Source organism: Vanessa atalanta, chromosome 3, assembly GCF_905147765.1.
Source record: "Vanessa atalanta chromosome 3, ilVanAtal1.2, whole genome shotgun sequence".
Lineage (NCBI taxonomy): Eukaryota > Metazoa > Arthropoda > Insecta > Lepidoptera > Nymphalidae > Vanessa > Vanessa atalanta.
In genome coordinates, this window is record NC_061873.1 from 7,829,529 (window position 1) to 7,852,839 (window position 23,311).

General features: G+C 32.3%; 1 protein-coding gene and 1 non-coding gene across 3 annotated transcripts; both read left to right on the forward strand.

The window, feature by feature from the left end:
• Positions 1 to 1,240: 1,240 nt before the first annotated feature.
• LOC125076910 (chromodomain-helicase-DNA-binding protein 7) lies at positions 1,241 to 21,633 on the forward strand. 2 transcript variants are annotated; one of them, XM_047688645.1, is made up of 16 exons: positions 1,241 to 1,470; positions 3,357 to 3,560; positions 3,670 to 3,962; positions 4,032 to 4,153; positions 4,232 to 4,333; positions 4,442 to 10,283; positions 10,388 to 10,562; positions 13,781 to 13,868; positions 14,101 to 14,396; positions 14,473 to 14,562; positions 14,656 to 14,853; positions 15,532 to 15,769; positions 15,846 to 16,177; positions 16,306 to 16,452; positions 17,307 to 18,183; positions 18,395 to 21,633. In XM_047688645.1, the coding sequence occupies exons 2-16, from the start codon at positions 3,424 to 3,426 to the stop codon at positions 20,714 to 20,716; spliced, it is 11,259 nt and encodes a 3,752-aa protein (XP_047544601.1). In that variant the 5' UTR covers positions 1,241 to 1,470; positions 3,357 to 3,423; the 3' UTR covers positions 20,717 to 21,633. The 2 variants fall into 2 exon arrangements, with proteins under 2 accessions (XP_047544601.1, XP_047544602.1); XM_047688646.1 differs by lacking the exons at positions 13,781 to 13,868; positions 14,101 to 14,396; positions 14,473 to 14,562; positions 14,656 to 14,853.
• On the forward strand, positions 13,955 to 14,032 carry LOC125077468. The gene has a single exon (XR_007120760.1). It is a non-coding gene; the product is annotated as a small nucleolar RNA U6-53/MBII-28 (small nucleolar RNA).
• Positions 21,634 to 23,311: the final 1,678 nt, after the last annotated feature.

Genomic DNA, 23,311 nt, shown 5'->3' on the forward strand with positions numbered 1-23,311 from the left:
TATTCATCTTATTAGGATATGTGTGTGCTATCAATAAATTTTAGATTAACTTCCCATAAAAGATAGTTAATAACGATTAACTATCCCTCTGCGACCTATAAAGATAGTTATTAGTATTTTCAGTATTTTAAGTAATATAACGTAAATCAAAGACCTTAAATTATTATTAGTATTAAAACTAATATTTTGAGAGATTTTCAAAACTGATTTTCATTTATTTTTATTTTATTAAATACATTTAAAATAAATGGAAATGCAGTAAGAACACATGATTATTTTAATCGAACAATTAAGAACAATTAAATAACAGTTAAAATAGCAATATATATGTATGTATAAATTGATAAATATTTTTAATGAATTAAACAAAAAACAAATTGTTTTATAATTAAGAATATTTAACAAAGAGGCGGATTAGCAAAGAAATAATCTTCACCTGCCAACTTAAGAAAACTCTTTAATCTTAGTCTTAGGAAGAACATATACGTCTTCGCTTTTGGTCTTGATAAGATAGGTTAAAAAGTTTATCCGACAAAGGAAACTAATGTTGGGCAATATTGACAAATTTCATAAATAATCATTATTAATTTCATTATAGTCTTAGACATTACTTTAAATAAAATAAAATAATATTATATACCTACTTAAGCTTAGAAATAAATAACCTGACAAAGATTATCATCTCCTGATACTTATTTATGTATATGTTTCAATTGAACACTGTTAGTTTTTAGTAGTAGTTTGTATCGCACGGTGGTGTATAATCTAAATACTTATTGTAATCGGTAATTATTGTGATGATTTTAATTATTTTCCTGCGAAACAAAATGTTTTTCTCCATATGCATAATGTTTTGTATGGTAAAAAAATGCTTTCTAATCATGAGCAAAAGCAGAATGCATTTAGATTAATTTTGTAAACATGAAAAATTGTTATATTGTTTAAGATGAATAATATAAATAACTTAAACGATGTTTTCATTTGTTCGTGTAACTCATTATTCTACAAATAAAAAATGCATAAACTTTGTGTTCTTATTAGTAATAATATATGTCTTAAAATAATAGACACATAATTATTATCAATATAAATGTACATTAATTTATAATATCAGAAAGAACTTAATATACAACATTTCTTAATAATCTACAATAAAAATATTATTTGGCAGAATAATAATGGTTAAAGTCACAACCTAGAAAAAAGTAAATTTTCGCAGTCTCAACTCTCTAGTCGCAAAGGGAAACAAAATGGACGGAGTGTAGTGGCTACGATACTAATGATCTAAATATTGTGGGATAATTTGCAATTCGATTGCTTGGAATCTCAACAGTTGATTAATAATAATTACTACGTATACCACAATAGAATAATTTATCATAGACTGTATATTATACGCCTATAATCACCGTTCGGTTCTTTGAAATATGGTATCCATTTTGTGATCAATTGTATTGTGTGGCGCTTACAGTAAGTAACTTGTTATGAAATTAAATAACATTTTAATATTTTACATTTTATTATTCCTAGTCATAAATTGTTAGCCAATCATTATTTATTTCTATAAATACTGTGTTAAATAGGTTGATGTTTAGATACTATTGATAGATATACATTAAGCTACGGTAAGTTATGTGCTAGAAGTTGTGCTAACCACTAGAAAGGTGTTTTCTTCGATGTGTTATATGCTTTTACATATAAAAAATACCTTAATATCCTAATAATGTTTTTATGTATGATAAATGTGTCAAGTTAATTGAAAATTGTTTACTGTAAAAATAACTAAATATAGTTCCAATATTTACGCGGATTGTTATAAAATAGAAGATATTCAATTTTCTTATGCTGTGTAACTGAACGGGAGAAGTTGTAACGCTCTATGTTATCTTAGCACCATAAGCGTATAGCTTTTCCCCTTGGTTACACAAGCAAGGACTTCAGGAAGAACAGTTGGACAGAAATGGATTTGGAAAGGTTTCAATTACTTTAATTTACTTGTCAATATCAAACTTAGATGCTATATGATATAATCACATTATAATTTTTATCCATTACTTTTATTAATTTTCTTTATCTTTTTTCTTATTTGTTGTACATGTGATAAAGTTGTTTATATAAAAGTAAAATTTTAAGTAATTTTAACAAATATACATGATCATGAATGAAAAATTCTAGATATTATAATTAAGTACTGAAAAATTATATACAGGATTGATGATATAAGTTGATTCCAGGGTAAATAATTCATTTTATTGTTCAGAATTCTAGCTCTATTTTTAATATGAAATGTAATATATTGTAGTATATAAGTAAATTATATTCGATTCAAGGCAATACCATTGACTATATGTTTGCTATATATTTGTATTGTATAAAAATAAAAAAAAATTGATATTTATACATTGTTTAAAATAGTCCTTAATGATAATTTTAATATGAATTATATTTTATTTTGAAAAAACAAATAAATTAATCAATTGTTGCTTTAGTCACATATCATTTTTAAAAGTGATCAAAAATAATTTACATCAAATTAAAATTCTCTGAAATGTATACTTATACTTATCAGAATAGAGCTTTATTATTAAGTGAAATTATACTTTGTTAGTAAATATTTTGTAATTGGAAATACTTTAGGGTAAAAAAATATATAAATATTTTGACTCTTTTATATATTTTTTATTTGTATAGATAATATTGCAACAAATTATTAGTCATATTTAAGCTATCATTTAATAAAGTAGTGAAAATTTACCACTTTATTTAGTACATGTAAATTACTCCAATTGCCTTGTAAATTAAAGGACATTCATTTATGAGAGGAAATCTGTTTACAGGTGTAACATCTGATTGACATGAAAAAAAAAGAGATTAATTATTATATTATTTATTTGTTGTAAAATACTAGTTTTAATTGCTTATCATGAAATTAATTGTAAATAATAAATGTTATAATTAATAATTATTGTAGGATATGTTTTCTATAACCAGTGAAAATTTTAAATTGAATTTCAAATATATGATTTTAATTTTACAGCATATTTTTTTTTTTTAAGTTTCTAAATAAATTAGGCCATACAAACTTTGTTGTGATTAGTAAACAATACTCATTCAACATTAAAACAAAATATTATTAACACTATTTTACAACAACATCTATTTTAAATGTAAAGAAAATTATCAAACCAGAATTAGATATTTTTTTCCATATTCATGATAGCTTTATGGGAGTATAACATTATTATTTTTTTATATTTGATACACCAAGTGTTGCAAGATAGGAGTGAGATCTAGCATTGATTACTTAGGATATTTGCAAACTAACTGAAATATAAGTTTTGTCTTTATTATTTCAGATTAAGATGGGTGATCTAATTTGGAACATTCAATACAAACTCATTTTAATTCACTCTTAAGTGAGTGATGGACTCATATAATTTGTTTGGTGATGATGGAAGCGGTATGTTGGAAGGGCTTACTGATCTTGGTGGAGCAGACAGCTTTGCTGGTAGCTCTACGTCTGGAGTAACAGGAGATAATAAAGATTCTGCTGAGAATAGGTAACTTATGTTAAACATACAACTTCTTATATCTTGGTATTATTCAAAGCAATCACTACTAAATATTTTTTTACAAAACCAAACAAAAAAAATATGTTTTTGTTTTTAGTTATAGGCAACCATACAATCCAAATAGTGTGGGACAAGAAGGAACAATACAAAAACTGGCATCGTTTGGGGGTGGAGGTGCTAGTGGCTTACCTAGCAGCTCACAGCCTGTGCCTAATCCTGGCCCTGGTCCACCAGGACCAGAGTATCATGATTATGGTGCCTATCCCCCACGCCCAAGATTACCTCAGCCCCCACATGCACCACTTCATCCGTCACATCATGTACATCCTTCACATTCATATCCCAGCTATCACCCTGGGCCAGAACCAATGTACTCCATACCTGAACAAGGTAATTAGTGCTTTTCCATAAAATTTTAAATATTATAATCAAATTACATATATTACTGTTTATTTTAAGGGATTGCCGATATGGGTGTATGGTCAGGTGCACCAGGAGCAAACAGATATTCACCTATCACACCAGGATACAGACACTCCTATGAACATCAACAAAAGATGCATCAATATTCCCCTCAGCAGGTATGTATTATAAGTAAGCAAAACAATTAATATAACATTTTGCATTTAAAAATATTAATCTTTTGTATAACATTGTAGGCATCTGGAATAGGAGGCCTTCAAGCACAAAATGGTGCATATATTCCAAGGCAGCCTCATTTTCCTCAACCAACATCACAACAAATTTACGGACAACAACAGGTTAGTATTAATAAAACAGAATAAGGTTTTATGCTTTATAATATTATTATAATACTACAATTAAATAGAGGTTTTCTAATTAATTAATAAAACTTAATTATTTTTCAGAATTATCCAAATTATACCCAAATGCATCCTCCTTCTGCAACAAGGATTTCTCAACATCCAACTTATCATCAGCAAATGGATGTAAATGCTCATCAATATGGTTTACCTCATAATCAGCAAAGTCATGGTGCAATACCACAACATCAACCCCATCAAAATATACCTAGCCATCCAGGTGGTATTGGTCCAGGAATCCAGTCTCACCCAAACTCACATTTACACCATGCAGGAGCTTCCCCTTTACATCATGTTCCTCGTCAACCTCAAGTACCTCCTTCTTCTGTTGGACCATCACACGCAGTTCCGTCCCAAATGCCTTATGGGTCACCACATCATTCTGTCCCAATCAATTATCAGCCTCATCAAGTGCAACATCCTCTTGATGTTAATGTGACAAGTCAGTATAATTCCGTTAAACCTGGAGGAATGGATGCCGGAAGTCCTCAATATCGACCCCCTTTTCCTCAGTTATCACCACAAATGTCACCAAGGGCACAGGTTTCACCAAGACAGCAGCCTCAATCGCAACCTCAACTGTCACCTCGACCCGTTATGTCTCCTGTTAAAGGACCTAGTGCGTCACCTCTAAGTACTCGTAATGTTGTACAACAATCGCCTGGTTCAGGTCCTCCTCCAGTATCTGCATCATTTTCGTCACAAAATACACTACAAGCTTTAGAACAAATGGTTTTACCTGCAAGTGGAGAGTACTCATTCCAACGTAATCCTGCATCTCCAGTAGTCGGTCACAATATCGTGCCTTCTCCAACACAATGGAATCCGAATAAAATATCTACTCCAATCAATACGTCGCCAGCAAACACTGAACCATCTTCAAAACCTTTAGAAACACCACCAATGCAAATCTTAAAACCAGAGCAAAATAAAATGAGTTCAGTTTCCGTACCTAATAATGAAAATAAAAATTTGGATAAGTCTCAGTCTGACAATGAAAGAACGTCAGAAGACAATGCCTCTATGAGATTTATAACAAATACTCAGAAAGAAGCTACTTCAGTAAGCTTAAATAACTCTTCTAACTCACCTTCAACCAATTCATTAAATGTGTCTGTTGATAAAGTAGAACATAAAGAAAACAGTAGTACTCATAGTCAACTTTCAACTGAAGGAATATTTGAAATTGGACATTCCAAAGAAGAAAAAAGTGATATTACAATAAATCATGAAAATAAATCGGACATCAATCTGAATGAAAATATCAACAAACAAAACAATAATGAATTATTAAGAAATCAAGGAACCAATTTGCCAAGTGGATCAATGAAGATTGATACGTCTGCTGATCATACCACGAGTAGTGCTTCACAGCAAGTAAATATTTCAATTGGTCATCCGTTGCCAGTTAACACAACTAATAAATATGATAATACACCAAATTTAAACATTTCTAGAAGCCAAGGGTATCAAAGCACTTCATTTCCAAATATACAGAATATGTTGCCTCAAGGGGTACCAAACTTAGTTACGAGCATTTCAACCAATATACAAAGTAATCAAAATTTAAATGTTCCTCCGACGTTTCAAAGTGGTTCCCCGGCAGCTACAGCAGCAGTACCAAATATACAAAGCAGTATTCAGTCTAATCATTCAATACAACATCCAAATCTTACTAATACGGTGTCGTCAAGTATGCCAGTCCATAATCAACAAGGTAATTTGGCTTGTTTGCCACCCACTGTACCAAGTATGATAGGAAATATTCAACCAACATTACATAATTCACCAAGTAATGTTACCAATGTACAACCTCCAACAACTATACCAAGTATTCAAGTTGGAATGCCTTTAAACCCTCAGAACATACATGGCAATCTTGGCCCTAATTTGTCATCAAATCAATCTAATGTTATGTCGAATATCCCTCATAACATTACTCCAAACATGATAGTTATGGGATCAAATAATTTGCCTCATCCAAGTTTATATTCTGCATCACATCATCAGGAGAGGGCAGCATTACAACAACAGATACAAGAAATATATTGTTTACCACCTTCAAATGAAAATCAAGAAAAGGTAAGGTGCTTACAGGAAAGGTTGTCTATGTTGCAGCAACATGAAACTAATGATAAATGTAATGGAGGACCTAATTGTATACTGCAAAATCCAATTTATGGATCCAAAATGGTAGAAAGTCCACAAGTGACCAGTACAACAGGACGTGGACGTGGAAAAGGACCTGCTAAGCCAAGAAAACCCCGCGTCAAAAAAGATAAATTAACTGCAATGTCACAATCTCTAGATCAGTTGCCTGTCTCAGAAGACTGCGTCACAGCAGGCACAGGTTTACAGAGTAATTCGGAGATTGATACAGAAGTGACGGAAGATATTACGAATTTAGACAGTAGTGCTTTATCAATAGACGAGATGAATATTGGAAAAGTAAAAAAACCTAGAGCTCCTAGAAAAAATAAAGAGAGAAAACCTCGTGTCCCGAAAGAACTAAAAGTTAACAAAGACTTGGGCGATAAGCCAGTAAAAGAACGAAAGAAACGAGAACCCAAAGATCCAAATGCTCCAAAAAGAAAAAGAAATGTCAAAAAGGGCATATCAGAAATGCATGCTGATACAACAACTTACAATGAATCTTTAGATAGAGATAATATAGATAATGTGAATGATGAAATGTTAAATAAGAGCATTGCTGTTAATGAAGCTTCGAAGTCAAATATATCTATCACTCAAGAATTACCTTCATTAGATGACACGAATGTAACTGATTTTGATGATATTCCTGTTTCAAAAATTGCCATTAAAGATTTGTTAGAAGAAGCGGAAGCAAAAAAAGATCTTATCGATAAAGAAGATGAATTAGACTCCGTTAATCTGAAGAAAAAGACATCAAAGAAAAGAACATCTGGAGTGAGTAGTTGTAAAAAAGCGCTCAATAAAAAAACGCCTAGTGGAAAACGAAAGCGTCGAGGTGGCTTGATACCTGATTCTGATGGAGAACCCGATGATTTGATGTCTACCCCACCTCCATCACCTCCGCCAGAAGGAGATGACAGTCTGAAACGTCGATCTGCCCGAAATACTCAACGTAAAAAGTACACGGACGACGTGTTGTTACGCTTGTCCGATGATGAATTTACAATGGCAACTCCCAAACAAGAAAGAGAATTGTTGGATGATTTAAGCCTTGACACTAAAGATATGAACAGACCGGAATTGACACCAAAACCCAATTATATGTATGTCAATACCACAGAAGAGGATTCAATGATAGTACAGCACGTATTAGCATCTCGTATGGGTAAACGAGAAATAAAAAATGAAGTAAGTGAAAAAATAATAAAACAAGAAAAAGATGAAAACTGTCCTAATATACTCCAAGAAAACCCAGACAATCAATCTCAAAACGAAACTGATGAAATTCCAAAAAAAGAAGAAAATATAGAAATAGTAAAAACTGATTCTATAGAAGAAGAAATTCAGAATAAAGAAATTAATAAACCAGAGCCAGAAAAAGAAAGTGCGGAAGAAATATTACCAAAAACGATTGTGGTTGATGTGGAAGAATATTTTGTCAAGTATAGAAATTTTTCTTATTTGCATTGTGAATGGAAAACAGAAGAAGAATTATATAAGGGCGATAAACGAATATTCTCTAAAATTAAACGTTTTAAGCAAAAACAAGCACAACAAATGAATATTTTCGAACTCCTTGATGATGAACCATTCAATCCTGATTATGTTGAAGTGGAAAGAATATTAGACATGTCGGAGAATCAAGATCCAGCCAATAATACTGTTGTAAAACATTATTTGGTTAAGTGGAAAAGTTTACAATATGAAGATAGTACATGGGAGCTAGAAGAAGATATTGACGTAGATAAAATAAAACAATATAAAATTTTTAGTGAAATTCCACCTAAAGAGAAATGGAAGTTTAAGAAACGACCGTCTGCTGATCAGTGGGCACAATTGAAAGAGTCGCCATTGTATAAAGGAGGAAATACATTAAGACCATATCAATTAGAAGGTCTTAACTGGTTATTATTCTCTTGGCATAATAATCGTAATTGCATATTAGCCGACGAAATGGGATTGGGAAAAACTATTCAAAGTTTAACATTTGTGAATTCCGTTTGGGAGTATGGAATAAGAGGACCATTCCTTATTATTGCACCACTCTCTACTATTCCGAATTGGCAGAGAGAATTTGAGGGCTGGACAGAAATGAATGTGATTGTTTATCATGGATCTCAGCAAAGTAAGAGTATGTTACAAGAATATGAATTCTATTACAAAAACGAAAAAGGTGAACCAATTAAAGAAATTACTAAATTCAATGTATTAATTACAACTTTTGAAATAATTGTAACAGATTTTCAAGAACTTAAATCGTTTAACTGGCGCTTGTGTGTTATAGATGAAGCTCATAGGTTAAAAAATCGAAATTGTAAATTATTGGAGGGGTTAAGACAACTTCATTTAGAGCATAGAGTTCTATTATCAGGGACACCTCTACAGAATAATGTTAATGAACTATTCTCGTTACTTAACTTTTTGGAACCATCTCAGTTTTCTAGCAGTGACGCATTTTTGACAGAATTTGGTCAACTTAGGTCAGAATCAGAAGTTGTTAAACTTCAAGCTCTTCTCAAACCCATGATGCTACGTCGATTAAAAGAAGACGTTGAAAAAACTTTAGCTCCTAAAGAAGAAACGATTATAGAAGTAGAATTGACAAACATTCAAAAAAAATATTATAGAGCTATATTAGAGAGGAACTTCAGCTTTCTTCAAAAAGGTATAGCAGCAGCTGCGAACATTCCAAATTTAATGAATACCATGATGGAGTTAAGAAAATGTTGTATACATCCATATTTACTAAATGGTGCCGAAGATCAAATACAATTTGACTACAAACAAGCTAATGGTGAAGATAAAGAAGCTTACTATAAAGCACTTATTCAGTCTTCCGGAAAAATGGTCTTAGTTGACAAATTATTACCTAAATTAAAAGCTGGTGGTCACCGAGTTCTTATATTTAGTCAAATGGTAAGATGTCTTGATATTTTAGAAGATTATCTCTTATTTAGAAAATATCCATTTGAAAGAATTGATGGACGAATAAGAGGGAATTTGAGGCAAGAAGCCATTGACAGATTTTCTAAGCCCGATTCTGATCGGTTCGTATTTTTGTTGTGTACTAAAGCTGGTGGCCTAGGAATTAACTTGACTGCTGCCGATACAGTTATTATCTACGATAGTGATTGGAACCCCCAAAATGACTTGCAAGCACAAGCGCGGTGTCATCGTATCGGACAACAGAAAATGGTTAAAATATATCGATTAATATGCAGAAATACATATGAAAGAGAAATGTTTGATAAAGCATCCTTAAAACTGGGATTAGACAAAGCTATTTTGCAAAGCATGAATACTTCGCAGGGTAAAGAAACAGGCCTAAAACAATTATCCAAAAAGGAAATTGAAGATCTTTTAAAAAAGGGAGCATATGGTGCCGTCATGGATGAAGATAATGCTGGGGATAAGTTTTGTGAAGAAGACATTGAAATGATTTTAGCACGAAGAACGCAAGTTATACAAATGGAGTCTGAAAAGGGTTCTACATTTTCAAAAGCTAGTTTTGCTGCTACGGATCAAAGATCGGATATTGATATAAGAGACCCCGATTTTTGGAACAAGTGGGCTAAGAAAGCTGAAATAGATACAACAGAGAAGAAGGAAGATGAGGATTTAATAGTAACAGAACCGAGGAAAAGAACAATCATTAAAAGATATGGTCATGACGATGGTCCAATGGAAATGTCAGACATGGAAGTAACACCAGATTCAGATGAAGATGAAGAAGGTAATTTCTTTATTTTATCGAAAAAAAATCTTGCTTTAAACTGTTCAAAAAAATTAATGTCAGGTAATTATCTATTTATTTATTTGAAATTAAAAAATCAACAGGAATCAGCCTCAGAAGCAAAAGAAAGAAGGAGAAACTTGGTAGAAAAGGACGGCGATATGCTAGTGACGATTATGTGCCACGGCATGAAGGAGTCCCCATAGATGAAGAAGTCGTGTATGGATCCTGGACTAGATCAGAATGTTTTAAGATAGAACGAGGTCTACTCACATTTGGGTAAGCTTTTGATTTTTTATATCCTTATGATCTTAAGAATCCACTAATTTTCGATCTTACGTTTTTTTGATTGATTTTGTTAAAAACTCCTAAGGAGAACCTTTTTTGTTTTATTATGTAAGTGATTAAAACAAAAACAAAACTTATAAACATTTAACGTACGTAATAGTACTTACAATGTGTTTTGTTCACTTATACTTAGTCCATATATAATACAAAACTGGAGGTTTCTTCGTTGAAGCTATCAGTTTAAAAAGATAGTTACATAAAGCCTCATGACTAGTAAATCTAACTAGTAAAAGTCCTGTGTAGCAAATATTTGGACTATTGCTAGACATATAATATATAATGTTTGAACACCTGTGAATTTATGCTTTTGTTATTAAGTCCAATCCTCATTTATAGTTTTTTCAAATTTCATATTCTTGATTATCTCACTAATCTCATTTCATATCTCATATAATACGGATATTATAAAGAGGTAAGTATTGTTTATTAGTATTTTCCGGAATCCCACAAAAATACATATGTGATTGATATGAAAACTAAATGGTTTTTTTTTTTTTTTTTCTAAAAATAAGTAATTTATTTACACCATTAATTATTTCATTATTGAAAAAAAATTACATACCGTATTAACCGAATATTTATTCAAATACAAAAGCTCATTTAAGACTATTTCATTTGTTTTTGCTTTACAATTCGCACCCGTACTTATATAAAAAATGTCTTGGTCGGTGCGTACGGTTATGTTTTACAACTAAGTATGAGCGCTTGTCATTTGACGAAGTCAATAGTGGCTACTTAAGCCACTAACTAACTAATCTTATGTATAAAATTGACTTAACTGACGTGATCGACTACGCGTAGTGTAAACTATACTACTAGAAATTTAATGGCAGTGACTTGTTGTATTTTTGAAGCTGACTAAGAAAGTAATTTTTTTAACAAATTTTGTTTTTATGGATTGCTGCACGTGTACGTGTACGCACGTGCACGTGTTGAATAAGCTTTGCATTAATATACTTTTTCTATGACTAATTTCTATGAATCATGAATTATACTATGTACATCAATTAAAATTTTTGCGAATTAGTTTTTGTAAACTCTATGAAAGGGCATTCCATCCACGATTCATATGTTTTTAGTCTAAATGTGAGAGTGTCAACCAAAAAAATATTTCGCGATATTATGTTAGATTTTGTGGGTACCATAATAAAAAAAATGTCTAGACATTTTATGAGACCATTTATTGGCCTTGGTTTTATTTAAAATTAAACATCTCAATTTCTGCTTTTAACCAAATGTGGCGAGCCGACTACGACCATCATTATCGACACAATTCAAAGGTAAGCCCTGGGATTTTACGCAGTGATCTGAATTTTCCAATTATCCCACGACAGACACATCATAATCAGGAAGTAATCACAATTATTGTATAATTGTACATGTATCATTGGCAAAAGAACAATTGGGTGTTGTTCTCATGTTATGTACAAAATATGGCTTATAAGCTAACTCGACGTTTAGTCGAACTTCACCTGTTCTTGGATTAGAGAATATTATTGATGTGCCAAACAAATAAGATATATCCACTTTGTAACAAAGCTGTAAACCTTATAATTCTATAATAAATAACTAAAGAGTAAGAACGACAGCATTTTTAGAATGGTTATGTGGATTAGATTGGATATGCATATTAAACAAAATATTTCACGATAGATAATGTATCTACTTATATTAACAAAACAACCATAATCCTTCGAAAAATAACAGGTGTTTGAACTTAAATAAAACTAAGGTGGTTAATCAATGTTCTTTTATAATAACTTTCTGTCAGAGTAAAAAATGTTTACTACTAGTTCTACATAATATGGCAAAACTCTTTTACATCCGGCCTTTCACTTTTTGACCAAAATGGTCAGAAGTATAAAATTTTAATTGAAATACCTACGATAAAACATATTAAGGGTCCGTTGCTATATTTTTTCCCTAGTTCATACAAAATAAAACAATTACTTTAACAGAAAAACTTAAATAATTACAGTTTACATCAATGGATGTATTTACAAGTATTACGTTTAGGAATGCCGCCAAAAAAACTGCCTGATATATAATTAAGCCTTTGGTAACAGAGCCATTCAATTCAGTTAGTTTAATGGATTTTTATTATGTAACCAGTGGGCACAGACTCTTGCCAAATTCACGTAGGATGGAGAAGACACGAAGGAGAGTGATCTGTAGTGTTCAGTGAACAAAATCAATGAAATTTTGTATATAAGAATAATAATAGAAATTTACTTATTGAACCTATAACGTGCACATAATATCAAATGATATTATCTTGGTTGAATATGTTGTCTAGCAAAAGTCGTTTCGTGTAGGTGGACCTTTTGTTAATTAGATATATTAATCATGAGGCATTAAAGTTCTGGTCAATGTTAATGAAAATATTTAAGGATAAGAATGAAATAAGAACTTTAAGTATTATTTCGACAGACATCTGAACCAGTACAGAAAACAAATACATAAATAACTCATCAAATAACTTCGGTTTTGTGAAAAATCCATGACCGTGGAATGTGGCCTAACACGAAGTTGAAATATTTAACCATATAATGAGAGTGAACATGCATTATATACATGCTCATTGGTTAGTTTGAAACAATTTTGATGTTAACTTTTACAAGCCCATATTTTAAAATTATGAAGTAAAAGTTTATATTATGTATTTGTCATTTTAAACGGTGTTGTTACTAATCATTCCCAACATGTTTCTTTTTTATCAAAAGTAAAAATTTGTTCTGCAAATTCATCTTACAAATATTACTGATCTTTAAAAAAAGATGTGAAAATTAATATAATCGTTCGTGGCGTCTATTATAATATATTTATTATAACCTTGCTGTAAATCTTAAAGCGAAACAAATTATAAAAGATAAATACTTAAAAAAAACGTTTTGAAATTATTTGCAGAGCTTAGCTTAGACCAAACTACTGAGATAATTATCATACATGGCTCAAATACAACTTCGTGTTTTCTTTTTGTTCGCCTAAACGATTAACATGGAAGCCCACATCTTGGAATGTAATTATAGTATATTTTAGTTTTTTGATAGTTAATTATAAATCTAATAATGTCATATAATAGTTTTAGATATTTTTAATAGTATATTGTATATTAGTCTTACCTAAGTATTACTTTTACTGTCATTCAGATGGGCTCGTTGGGAAGAGATATTAGATAAAAATCAGTTTAGAAAAGGTTGGACACTACCAGTGATTGAAGATTGTGCACGAATTATTGTAAGTTTCTTATCTTCTAAATATAATTCGTTATTTATCATTTTAAAACTAGTATAAATTATTAATATATTTAAGAAAAACACTCAAACTTATGATGATTTGCCATGCTAATACCGAAAAAGTTTAAGACTTTTACTGAGTTAATTTTCTATTTTCTGAAGTTATTGTATTTGAATACTTTTATAATAACGCACATAGAGAACATAGTTTCATGTTTGGTTATGTATTGTAGGTGTTATATTGTTTGCGTCACTATAAGGGCGATGAGAAAATAAGAAATTTTATTTGGGATCTTATTGAACCTTGTGAGAATGGTGAAGTTACTATCTCAAGAAATCATAGTGGACTACATAACCCAGTGCCGCGGGGTAGAAATGCAAAAAAGAAAAATAGGCTCAAAGAGATTCCAAAAGCTCATGATACTCAGAAATGGGAGGATCCTGGTCATTGGAGTTCAATAGATAAATATGATTGTGACGCCTATTTGGAAAGTAGCTATAAAAAGCATTTATTTAGACATGCTAATAAGTAAGTATACAATAATATATTATATTCAAAAAACTACTTAGATATTACTCTTTATTGACACATTCTATTTTTTTAGAGTTCTACTAAGAGTTCGTATGATGTATTATATAAAACATGAAGTTATAGGAGATTACGCTATTCAAATAGAAAATGGAACCCATGCCAGGTGAATTTGTTTTACATACTAATAATAAAAAATAATATTATTTGGAGTTAAGCTTAGAAGGTCAATATATAATATAATATGTATCTGTTTTAGTACAATGGGTATGCGAGTGCCGCGTGGTGTGGACAGCGCGCCGCCCCGCCTGTGGTGGGACACCGAGTGCGACGTGTCGCTGCTCGTTGGCACATATAAACATGGCTATGAAAACTATTTGGCGATGCGTTCCGACCCGCAACTGTGCTACGTCGACAAACTTGGTCCACCTGATGATGCGGAGTGTACAGATATTAAGTAAGCAAATTGTACTGCAAAGTGGAAATTATTATTTGGCTAAAAATATCTATTTTATATTTCTATATATGCGAGTCACTTATTTTAGTAGAAAAAAATAAGTCATGCTGTTTACATATATTGCTGAATTGAATAACCTCTTAATATATATATTATATTATTTAATTAAAGTTTAGTATGGATTGTGCAATACCTTGTTAACTGTCAAGATGAAATATTTATTAACAAAATGTTACTGTGCAACCATCTAAATGTGAAACACTTGTTCAAGTATTTGTTGTAACTTCTTTAAGATATTAACATATTTAGAATAGTGATTTCTGTATATCATTATAAAAATGTGTAGTACACCATACATCATATTTTTGTATGAATTAAATTATTAAAAGTATCTATGGTCTCATTCTTAACATTTTATACACATACATGCAGCAAAAAATTCAAATTGTTTACGGCAATGTCCTGTCGATATAGTTTATTTCAGACATTTTCCTTTATAATATAATACTGTATTAAGTAAATCCCCACAGAAAACCTGACCTGACAATTCTGTTTATATACGAATTATTTATTTCATCTTGAAAGTAAACAAGGCGAATTTGTATTTCAAATAAAATCACATACACATGTGCTTATGCATGATCATTTAACTTATTTTGAATCATTTCTTTGCCACAGAAGCGAGGAAAGAAAGGTGCTCGGGAGCGTGGCAGGCGATGAAGAGTGCACGGATGACGTGTCAAGCGGTGCGGGCGCCGCCTCGCCTGCCTCTCCGCGCGCGGACGACGACCTCTCGCTCGCCGCCACTCATCTGTGGCCCTCTATGCAGGACCTCAACACACGCCTTCGGCGCCTAATCACTGCCTACCAGCGCAATTACAAGCGCGAAGAACTCAAACTACAGCAGAGAGCTAAGGTTTGTCTTTTATTTTAAAACTTGTTTGTGTTTCTTAATTTTCTGTAATAAACAAAATTTATATAATTACTTATAGATGGAGCGACGCGAGCGAATGGATCAACTCGCACGAGATGAAATTTCACAATGGCGTTGGACGCGAGCCGATGAGGAAGCTTTCCGGAGAACGGTCGCCTCTTACGGAGTCGAGTTTGATCCTGCCACTAAAAGTTTACGTTGGAGTCGATTTAGATCTTTAGCTCGCTTGGACTCCAAAAGTGACGATGCTCTGACTGACTACCTTAAGGCTTTTATGGCTATGTGTAAACGTCAATGCGGCCTCGCAGTAGGTGAAGCAGAATTACCGACTAGAGCAGATTTGAAAGCAGAACCAATTGGTGAAGAACGAGCCATTGCTACATTAGAAAGGTATGTTTATTATTATAGTAAAAAACCATAAGGAGTAGAATCTGACGAAGTCATTGCTATGAACATTTGAAAAAGTCGTAATTATTAAACCTAATTTTTTTTACTCTAAAATTATGCTTAAATTTTAGAATTGATCTTCTCCGTGTACTACGCGAAGAAGTAGCGCCGCACCCAGCGTTGGAAGCACGCCTGGCGCTCTGTGAGCGGTCACTCGATGCCCCACCCTGGTGGCAACCCGCACGACACGACAAACTCTTAGTTTTAGGAGTGTGCAAGTAAGAATGACAATTGCAGTTTCTATCAATTGCTTGAGAGCAATTATTATTGTTCAGCTAATTACAAAAATAAAATGCTTATCTTAATACTTTACTATAAAATCTAAAAATATCTTATATATATTTCATGTTGTATCATTCATATTTCTTATAAATACAAGATTGTATTTATAAATGGTTAATTTTCACGGTATTAATTTTATATAGTAGTAACAACGTTTTATCGATCCAGAATGGGTGGAATGGATTTCTAGAAAATAATACAGTTTAAACAATGCAAGGATTGACATGAAATATAACTTGGGAAATCCATGCACAGTAAAATTACTCTAAAATGTCTAGGTGTCATGGTTAAAAAGGTAAAGATCTTAAATTAATAAACCAGAAATATATATAACGGACGTATCTGGTGTACAAGCCAATATGGTATGTTTACTAATTTAAGCATTGTGTTTTATATTAATTATTGTAACTTTTGAATGACCATCTTAAACATAAATTACCACTACTTTATTTTTCATAATTTATTAGCAATTTGTGCTTCTGTATATATAATAAGTACTGCTTATTAGCTTATTTTATTACCTCTTTCGATTTAGATAAAAATACTAAGCTGCTGTTGTTACTACAGACATGAAGTGTTACAGTTAGTAATTTTACTATGTTACACGCTGAGACACGTGAGGTGTAAAAAGTTATGGAAATGTTTTTGTCTTACCCAGACAATGCATCAACCGTTCGTTTTAATTAACACTACCTGACGATGCTATAAATTGTTCTGGGTACTAAAATAATTAATCATTGGTTGTACAAAACCTTTCGTTTACGATTTCTAATATTCTTATGTATTTCAGGCATGGGTTGGGAGATACTTACAATAAATTATTTTGCGACCCAAAACTACCTTTTGCGGATTGCGCTAGAAAATGGCATGCGAAATATAAAAGTGGAGCAAAAAGTGACACAGCAAAACCCACATCTGATGATGAAGAGAAAATAAATACAGAGGTCACCACAGAACCAAGAATGTCCCTAAGACGTAGCAAACGTACCTCAAACGTTCTCGAACGTGACACTGAAGATGACACGGATGCTTTATCGGAACTCGAAACTTTAGCAAAATTAGGTAGAATAGACGAAACTTTAACACCGGAACATTGGTTTTCGGAAAGAGCTCTTGAAACAAGGCTACATCATATTGCTCATGCGGTACAGAATTGCGAGTGGCCTTCGGCAATGTCAACAACTAGCTCTTCCAAAATCAGCGATGGAAACAGTGCACAAGTAGAAGTCCCAGATGATCGTAAACAAAGTCAGAAACGTCATATTGCTATTGATGTTGAAACAGAAAGAGCTAAGTTACATGCACTACTTTCTTCACCGCAAGCCGCACATTCAGCCTCGCGTGAAACTCACAGATTACCAACTGTGCTAAATCAAGAGCGCGATGATGCATCTAGTGATTCTGGTTCTCGACGCTCTACACCTGCTCCTCCGCCAGCTCATCAACGCGTGGCACCTTCTCCCGCACCATCCGTTCCACCTTCGCCGGCGTCTTCTGCCGCGACTGTCGCGCCTGTTGACCTTTCGGCTCCATTAGACTTAAGCGAAGCACAAGATTTCTCTATTGGTCGTCGAACTCCACAGGCGGAAGCTTCGCCTGCCTCAGTTGCGCCGACTAGAAGTAGATTAGATGATACTCTTACAAGACTGATGAAAAGAAAAAATGTGGTATGTATAGATAAATAATTGAAAAAAAAAAATTATATATTTCATATCCTTAAATACATTTTTTCAATATGCAGTATTTTATCATTACTTTAGTGGTATGGACTATTTTTACGTACCACAAATTCTGTTATATATTGAAGTAACGTTTTTCTTAAAACCGTTATTTTTTATGTATGATATTTAATAACTAATATGTAACATCTAATTACAGCCTGCACCAGAACAAATTGTTAGTAAAGAAAAGAAAAGGAAGAAATTGGATGAAATTGTTCTAGGGCTTTCTGCGGCGAAAGGAAAAAGCCCTAGTAGTTTGGTAGGATCATCTGATCCCCCTCGTACTAAAAGTTCTACAGTACTTCCTGAAGTAACAGTAACCCCAGCAGCTCCGCCAAGCACTGCTAGTACTCCTCCAACACAAAAACCGTTTTCAGTAACTGTGACAAATGTACCATCTCCACACTCTTCCTCAAAAGAATTGTCGTCCTATTTACAACAATCACTGGAACAAAGCAACAAAAATCAAAAATCAACTACTTCTACAACACCTAAGCCTTATTCACATGAAGCTAAAGTTAATAAGTGGCTTGCGGAACAGACCAATGTAGACACCCGGAGACGTGGGTTTACACCACGGTTGGCACCAGATGAGCATGTTCCTGTAGTTCATCGTGTAACGGGAAAGAGACTTATAGGTCATAAAGCACCGCAATTAAAACATTTAGCGCAATGGATTGCAGAAAACCCAATGTATGACATTGATTCAAAGTGGACAGATGGAATTAAAGAACATGTTAAATTACCACAAGATGTACGTAATCCAAGACATTCCCCTATGCAACCTACAAGTTCTGTACCTGAGCGTAAAAAGGGAAGACCCCCAACCCTCGACACAGCTTCAACTAACGTGTTATCATCCAATACACATCTAAATCAAAATATTTCTGGCTTAAATCCTGCACTTCTAGCAAGCTTGTCTAGTTTAAGTGCTTTTGATCCAAAGACGTTAGCGGCAACTTTATCAAATTTAACTGGATTTGATCCAAAACTGTTATCAAGTCTTAGTAGTTTTGATCCTAAAAATAATCCTCTCCTAAACTCATTTAGTGGTATGCCCAACTTACTTGGAAATATATCAGGTGGCAACATATTTGCTAATTTAGCTGGTTTAGGTCTACCCGGTTTTCCTTCTCTTGATATGAATAGCTTAACGGGATCAAGTGGCTCTTCAGAGACTAAAAACAAAAGTAGAAAACCATCTGAAGCATCAAGTGCATCTACATCAAAATCCACAAATTCTCAATTTCCTTTTGTGTTTCCCAATCCTAACATGTTGTATCCTCAATTAGGTTTGAGTGGCCTCTCGCCATTTGGAGTTCATTCTGGGATGTCATCTTATGATGCATTAGGATTGCTAAGTAGTAATCTAGCAACGAGTTCTTCCGCTACATCATTACATAATTCAAGCCATAGTTCACGCAGTACCAAAACTACTGCTCCTAGATCATCTACGGTAGTGACCAGTTCTTCTACATCGCGCCAACAAAAAGTGTCGGATCGCACTCAATCCGGTCATTTACCTCAAATACTTTTACCTCCGGATCCTTATTTACTGGAATCACTTTCCAAACAGACGATAAATTACGATACGGCCCTTAAAATGGATAAAAGAACTCGCGATACTGATACGCATGAAACTATAGCCACTGATTTATCTAAAGCTGACAAAAAGAAATTACCCTATGATCCCCTCAGATCTCAAATGCCCCCTGAATTTGCTGCTGTTCAAGAGAAACTTCTAAAAGGAGACAAAAAGGATATAGACATAAGTAAAATGCTTTTGGAACAAATGGCTTCTGGTGCCTTAAGCGCTAGCCTCGTCAGTTCGGCCGAAGCTAAAAAAACAAAAGACATTGACAAGGATTCATATGAAAAACTAGGTAAACCACCTGAATATATAACACGTATGCCATCTGATGACAATGGATCCACAGTAACTATTGCTCATAAAAGAACAATTGAAGAAATAAACAATGAACCAGAAAATTTAGCCATACAGTCAACACCAAAAAAAATAAAAGATAACTCTTTAGAGGTCATTAAAAATGTTGAAAAACAATCAGATACTACAAACACTGGAGAAATGGATTTAGAAGATTTAATAGCACCTTTAACAGTCATTAAAACTGGTATGAAAGCTAGTGATTTTGACATAAACAGAACAACAGAGCCCTCCAGTTCCTTAATTGTTACTAATACTGAAAGAGAGGAAAAAGTCCAACAAAATACATGTCGTGAAAGAGAAGTACAAAATGATAATGAAAATGTGCAGAAACTAGATGGCTCTAAAATCGAGAATGATGGCAAAGAAGATGTTTCTGACGACGTAAACACTGGAGACGCGTCAAGTGATGGTGTACGTCGAGTGAACAAAAAGAAGGGTCGCAAGTCTTCAGAAGACTCTTCTTTCGGTCCACGGCGAGAACTTAGATCAAGTTCTGGACGACAATCTACAGAATCTTCATCAAATCATTAATAACATTATTATGAATGGAAATAGTATATAATAGTATATGTAATTAAAATAATTTCGATAATTCACCACCTAAAATCGATCAATAAGAGAAAATTAAAGTTATAGTTCGAAAAAATTAAGGCGCGCTATTGTAATTACGGCGGCCCATATACGATATGTGTAATTTAAAATCGAAATCAGCTTGATTTTAAATATCCTATCATGTGTAATGTCAAATTGTTTTCAAAAACCTTTTTGTATAAATATCTGCACATGAAATGCATATTTACAATATTTTACTTATAATGTGTTCTATGAGTAATATATCAAGGACGACTTTAAGCATAGACGTTTTTAAATCCAAGTTTTGTAAATTTGTAGTTACATTTTTGAAAAAAAATGTCAAATTAAAATCAAAGACTGGTTAATTCAAATTTAAATGAAAGGAAATTGGCATTTTATGATAATTTGTTAATGCTTCTTTAAATACAAGGCCATGATAAAGCATGAGGTAATAACATTGTCGTGTACCCGTTATTTATACAAATATGAATTTTATCTCGTCATATGAATGGCATGTTTATGTTAGATGAACACTGAGAAGTATTTACTATTTAACGATCTCGAAAATCTACGCTGTACAGCGTAAATAAACAGTTTTAACTCAAATCATTCTGATAAGTTTAATATTAAGAATGACTAGCAATATGGCTGAAGAACAATTTTCTGTAACTGAGTAAATGTAGTTGATAGAAAATTTAATAACTATTACAACTTTGACTTTTATATATTTTTCATTAAGTCAAATGCTGAATGTGATAAAATTATTTATTACATGTATTCTTATTATTTTGCATTGCTGTAATTGAATGATGAATTGTGTATTGTAGATAATAGTAAGATGACAAATCATAAGAATTAATAAAACATTAAAATGATTATGAGTTTATTTTTATACATCTCATCCCTTTGTTCAACAATGTGGTATTGTTTTGTTGATCGAGGTCTTATACATAATCAATATCTTAGATATTCGTTTTTGAGGCATAGAGCAAAAACAATAGTATAGTCAAATCAGTAAAACATCTTGTTTAGACATTATTTGAATAATTTTGTCAAAATTATATTTTACCAACTAAATAACGTAAAATTAGTAATAATAACAAATTCGTTAAGTGTTAATATCACATTGTTCTTAAATAATGAGAATAGCCATTTTATTTGTTTGCTAAAATTGACACTTCACTCGTTTCATAACAATTATAATAATCACTCGTTCCATAACACTTATAATAGTCACCATTGCACTGTTTTATACAGTGCAATGGTGACCTCTGAGTTACTTCAGATCTAAACTGAGATACGACACACATATATTTAATATTTTATCTAAGGGATTTAAAATTCTTGTCTTTATACTCCGTACTATGAAGGACTTCAAGAAAATTTCTACCAAAATTAAAATATTCATGACTAGTTCGTCCCATACTGGAATTCAATAGCATTATATGGAATCCACAGTATGATGTCTACATCAATAGATTAGAAATAGTTCAAAAACGCTTTCTTTACCATCTCTCTTTTAGCGATTTACAGGTCAAAAATATCACGAGTTATAACGACAGACTTAAATATTATCACATGACCTTTTTTACAAATCGTAGAAATATTACAGATCTTATATTTCTGCACAAACTAATAAATGGTGTGATAGATTGTAGTAATCTTCTACAAAAGATTCAAGTTAATGTTAATGCTCCTTCTCGCTTGCCCCGTATAAAAGCATATAACCTATTGAATATTCCTACATTTCAATCAAACTTAGGACATAACGCTGCTGTTCCAAGGTTCTATAGACAATACAACAAACTTTCTAGAAATAATAATGACCCCGATATTCATCGCTACAGCTTGTCCAATTCAGTGTGCCTCACTAAGCTTTTAACCTAATACTAATATAATAATAAAACAAAGTTTAATTAATAAGCTTATTCTTCATTTTAAGTTTGTAATTTGTATTTTTATTGCTATTTATCATTTTTTCAGTTTTTATCTTAATTGCATTTAATTTATTTTTGCCTTTTTGAAGGATCAGACTATTTGTAACCCTTATATAGTTTTATTTTAAGAATATGTATTTAGTGTGTATCTTCTGTTGGAGACTCATAAATTAAATACGTAAATAAATAAATGACAACGTACGAAGGTTTATTTCTTTCCCCAAAATTTAATTAGGTAATTGTAAGTTTTTATAAATATTTATGTTATTACATGGCTTCAAGTTTTTTTTTTTTTTATAACTAATGCATGTTTTTGTCTTTATGATACAACTATGCAATTTTGCAAAGTTACTTGTACGATAAAGAAGAATAAAGGTGCTATCCTCGTTTTTGATTAGTTTCTTCAATACCTCGGTATATAGAGCATACCATACCATGGCATTTTCAAGTTATCTACACTAATTTACATATATATAATATACTTATATTATGAGAGCCGAAATGGCCCAGTGGTTAGAACGCGTGCATCTTAACCGATGATTTCGGGTTCAAACCCAGGCAGGCACCACAGAAATTTCATGTGCTTAATTTGTGTTTATAATTCATCTCGTGCTCG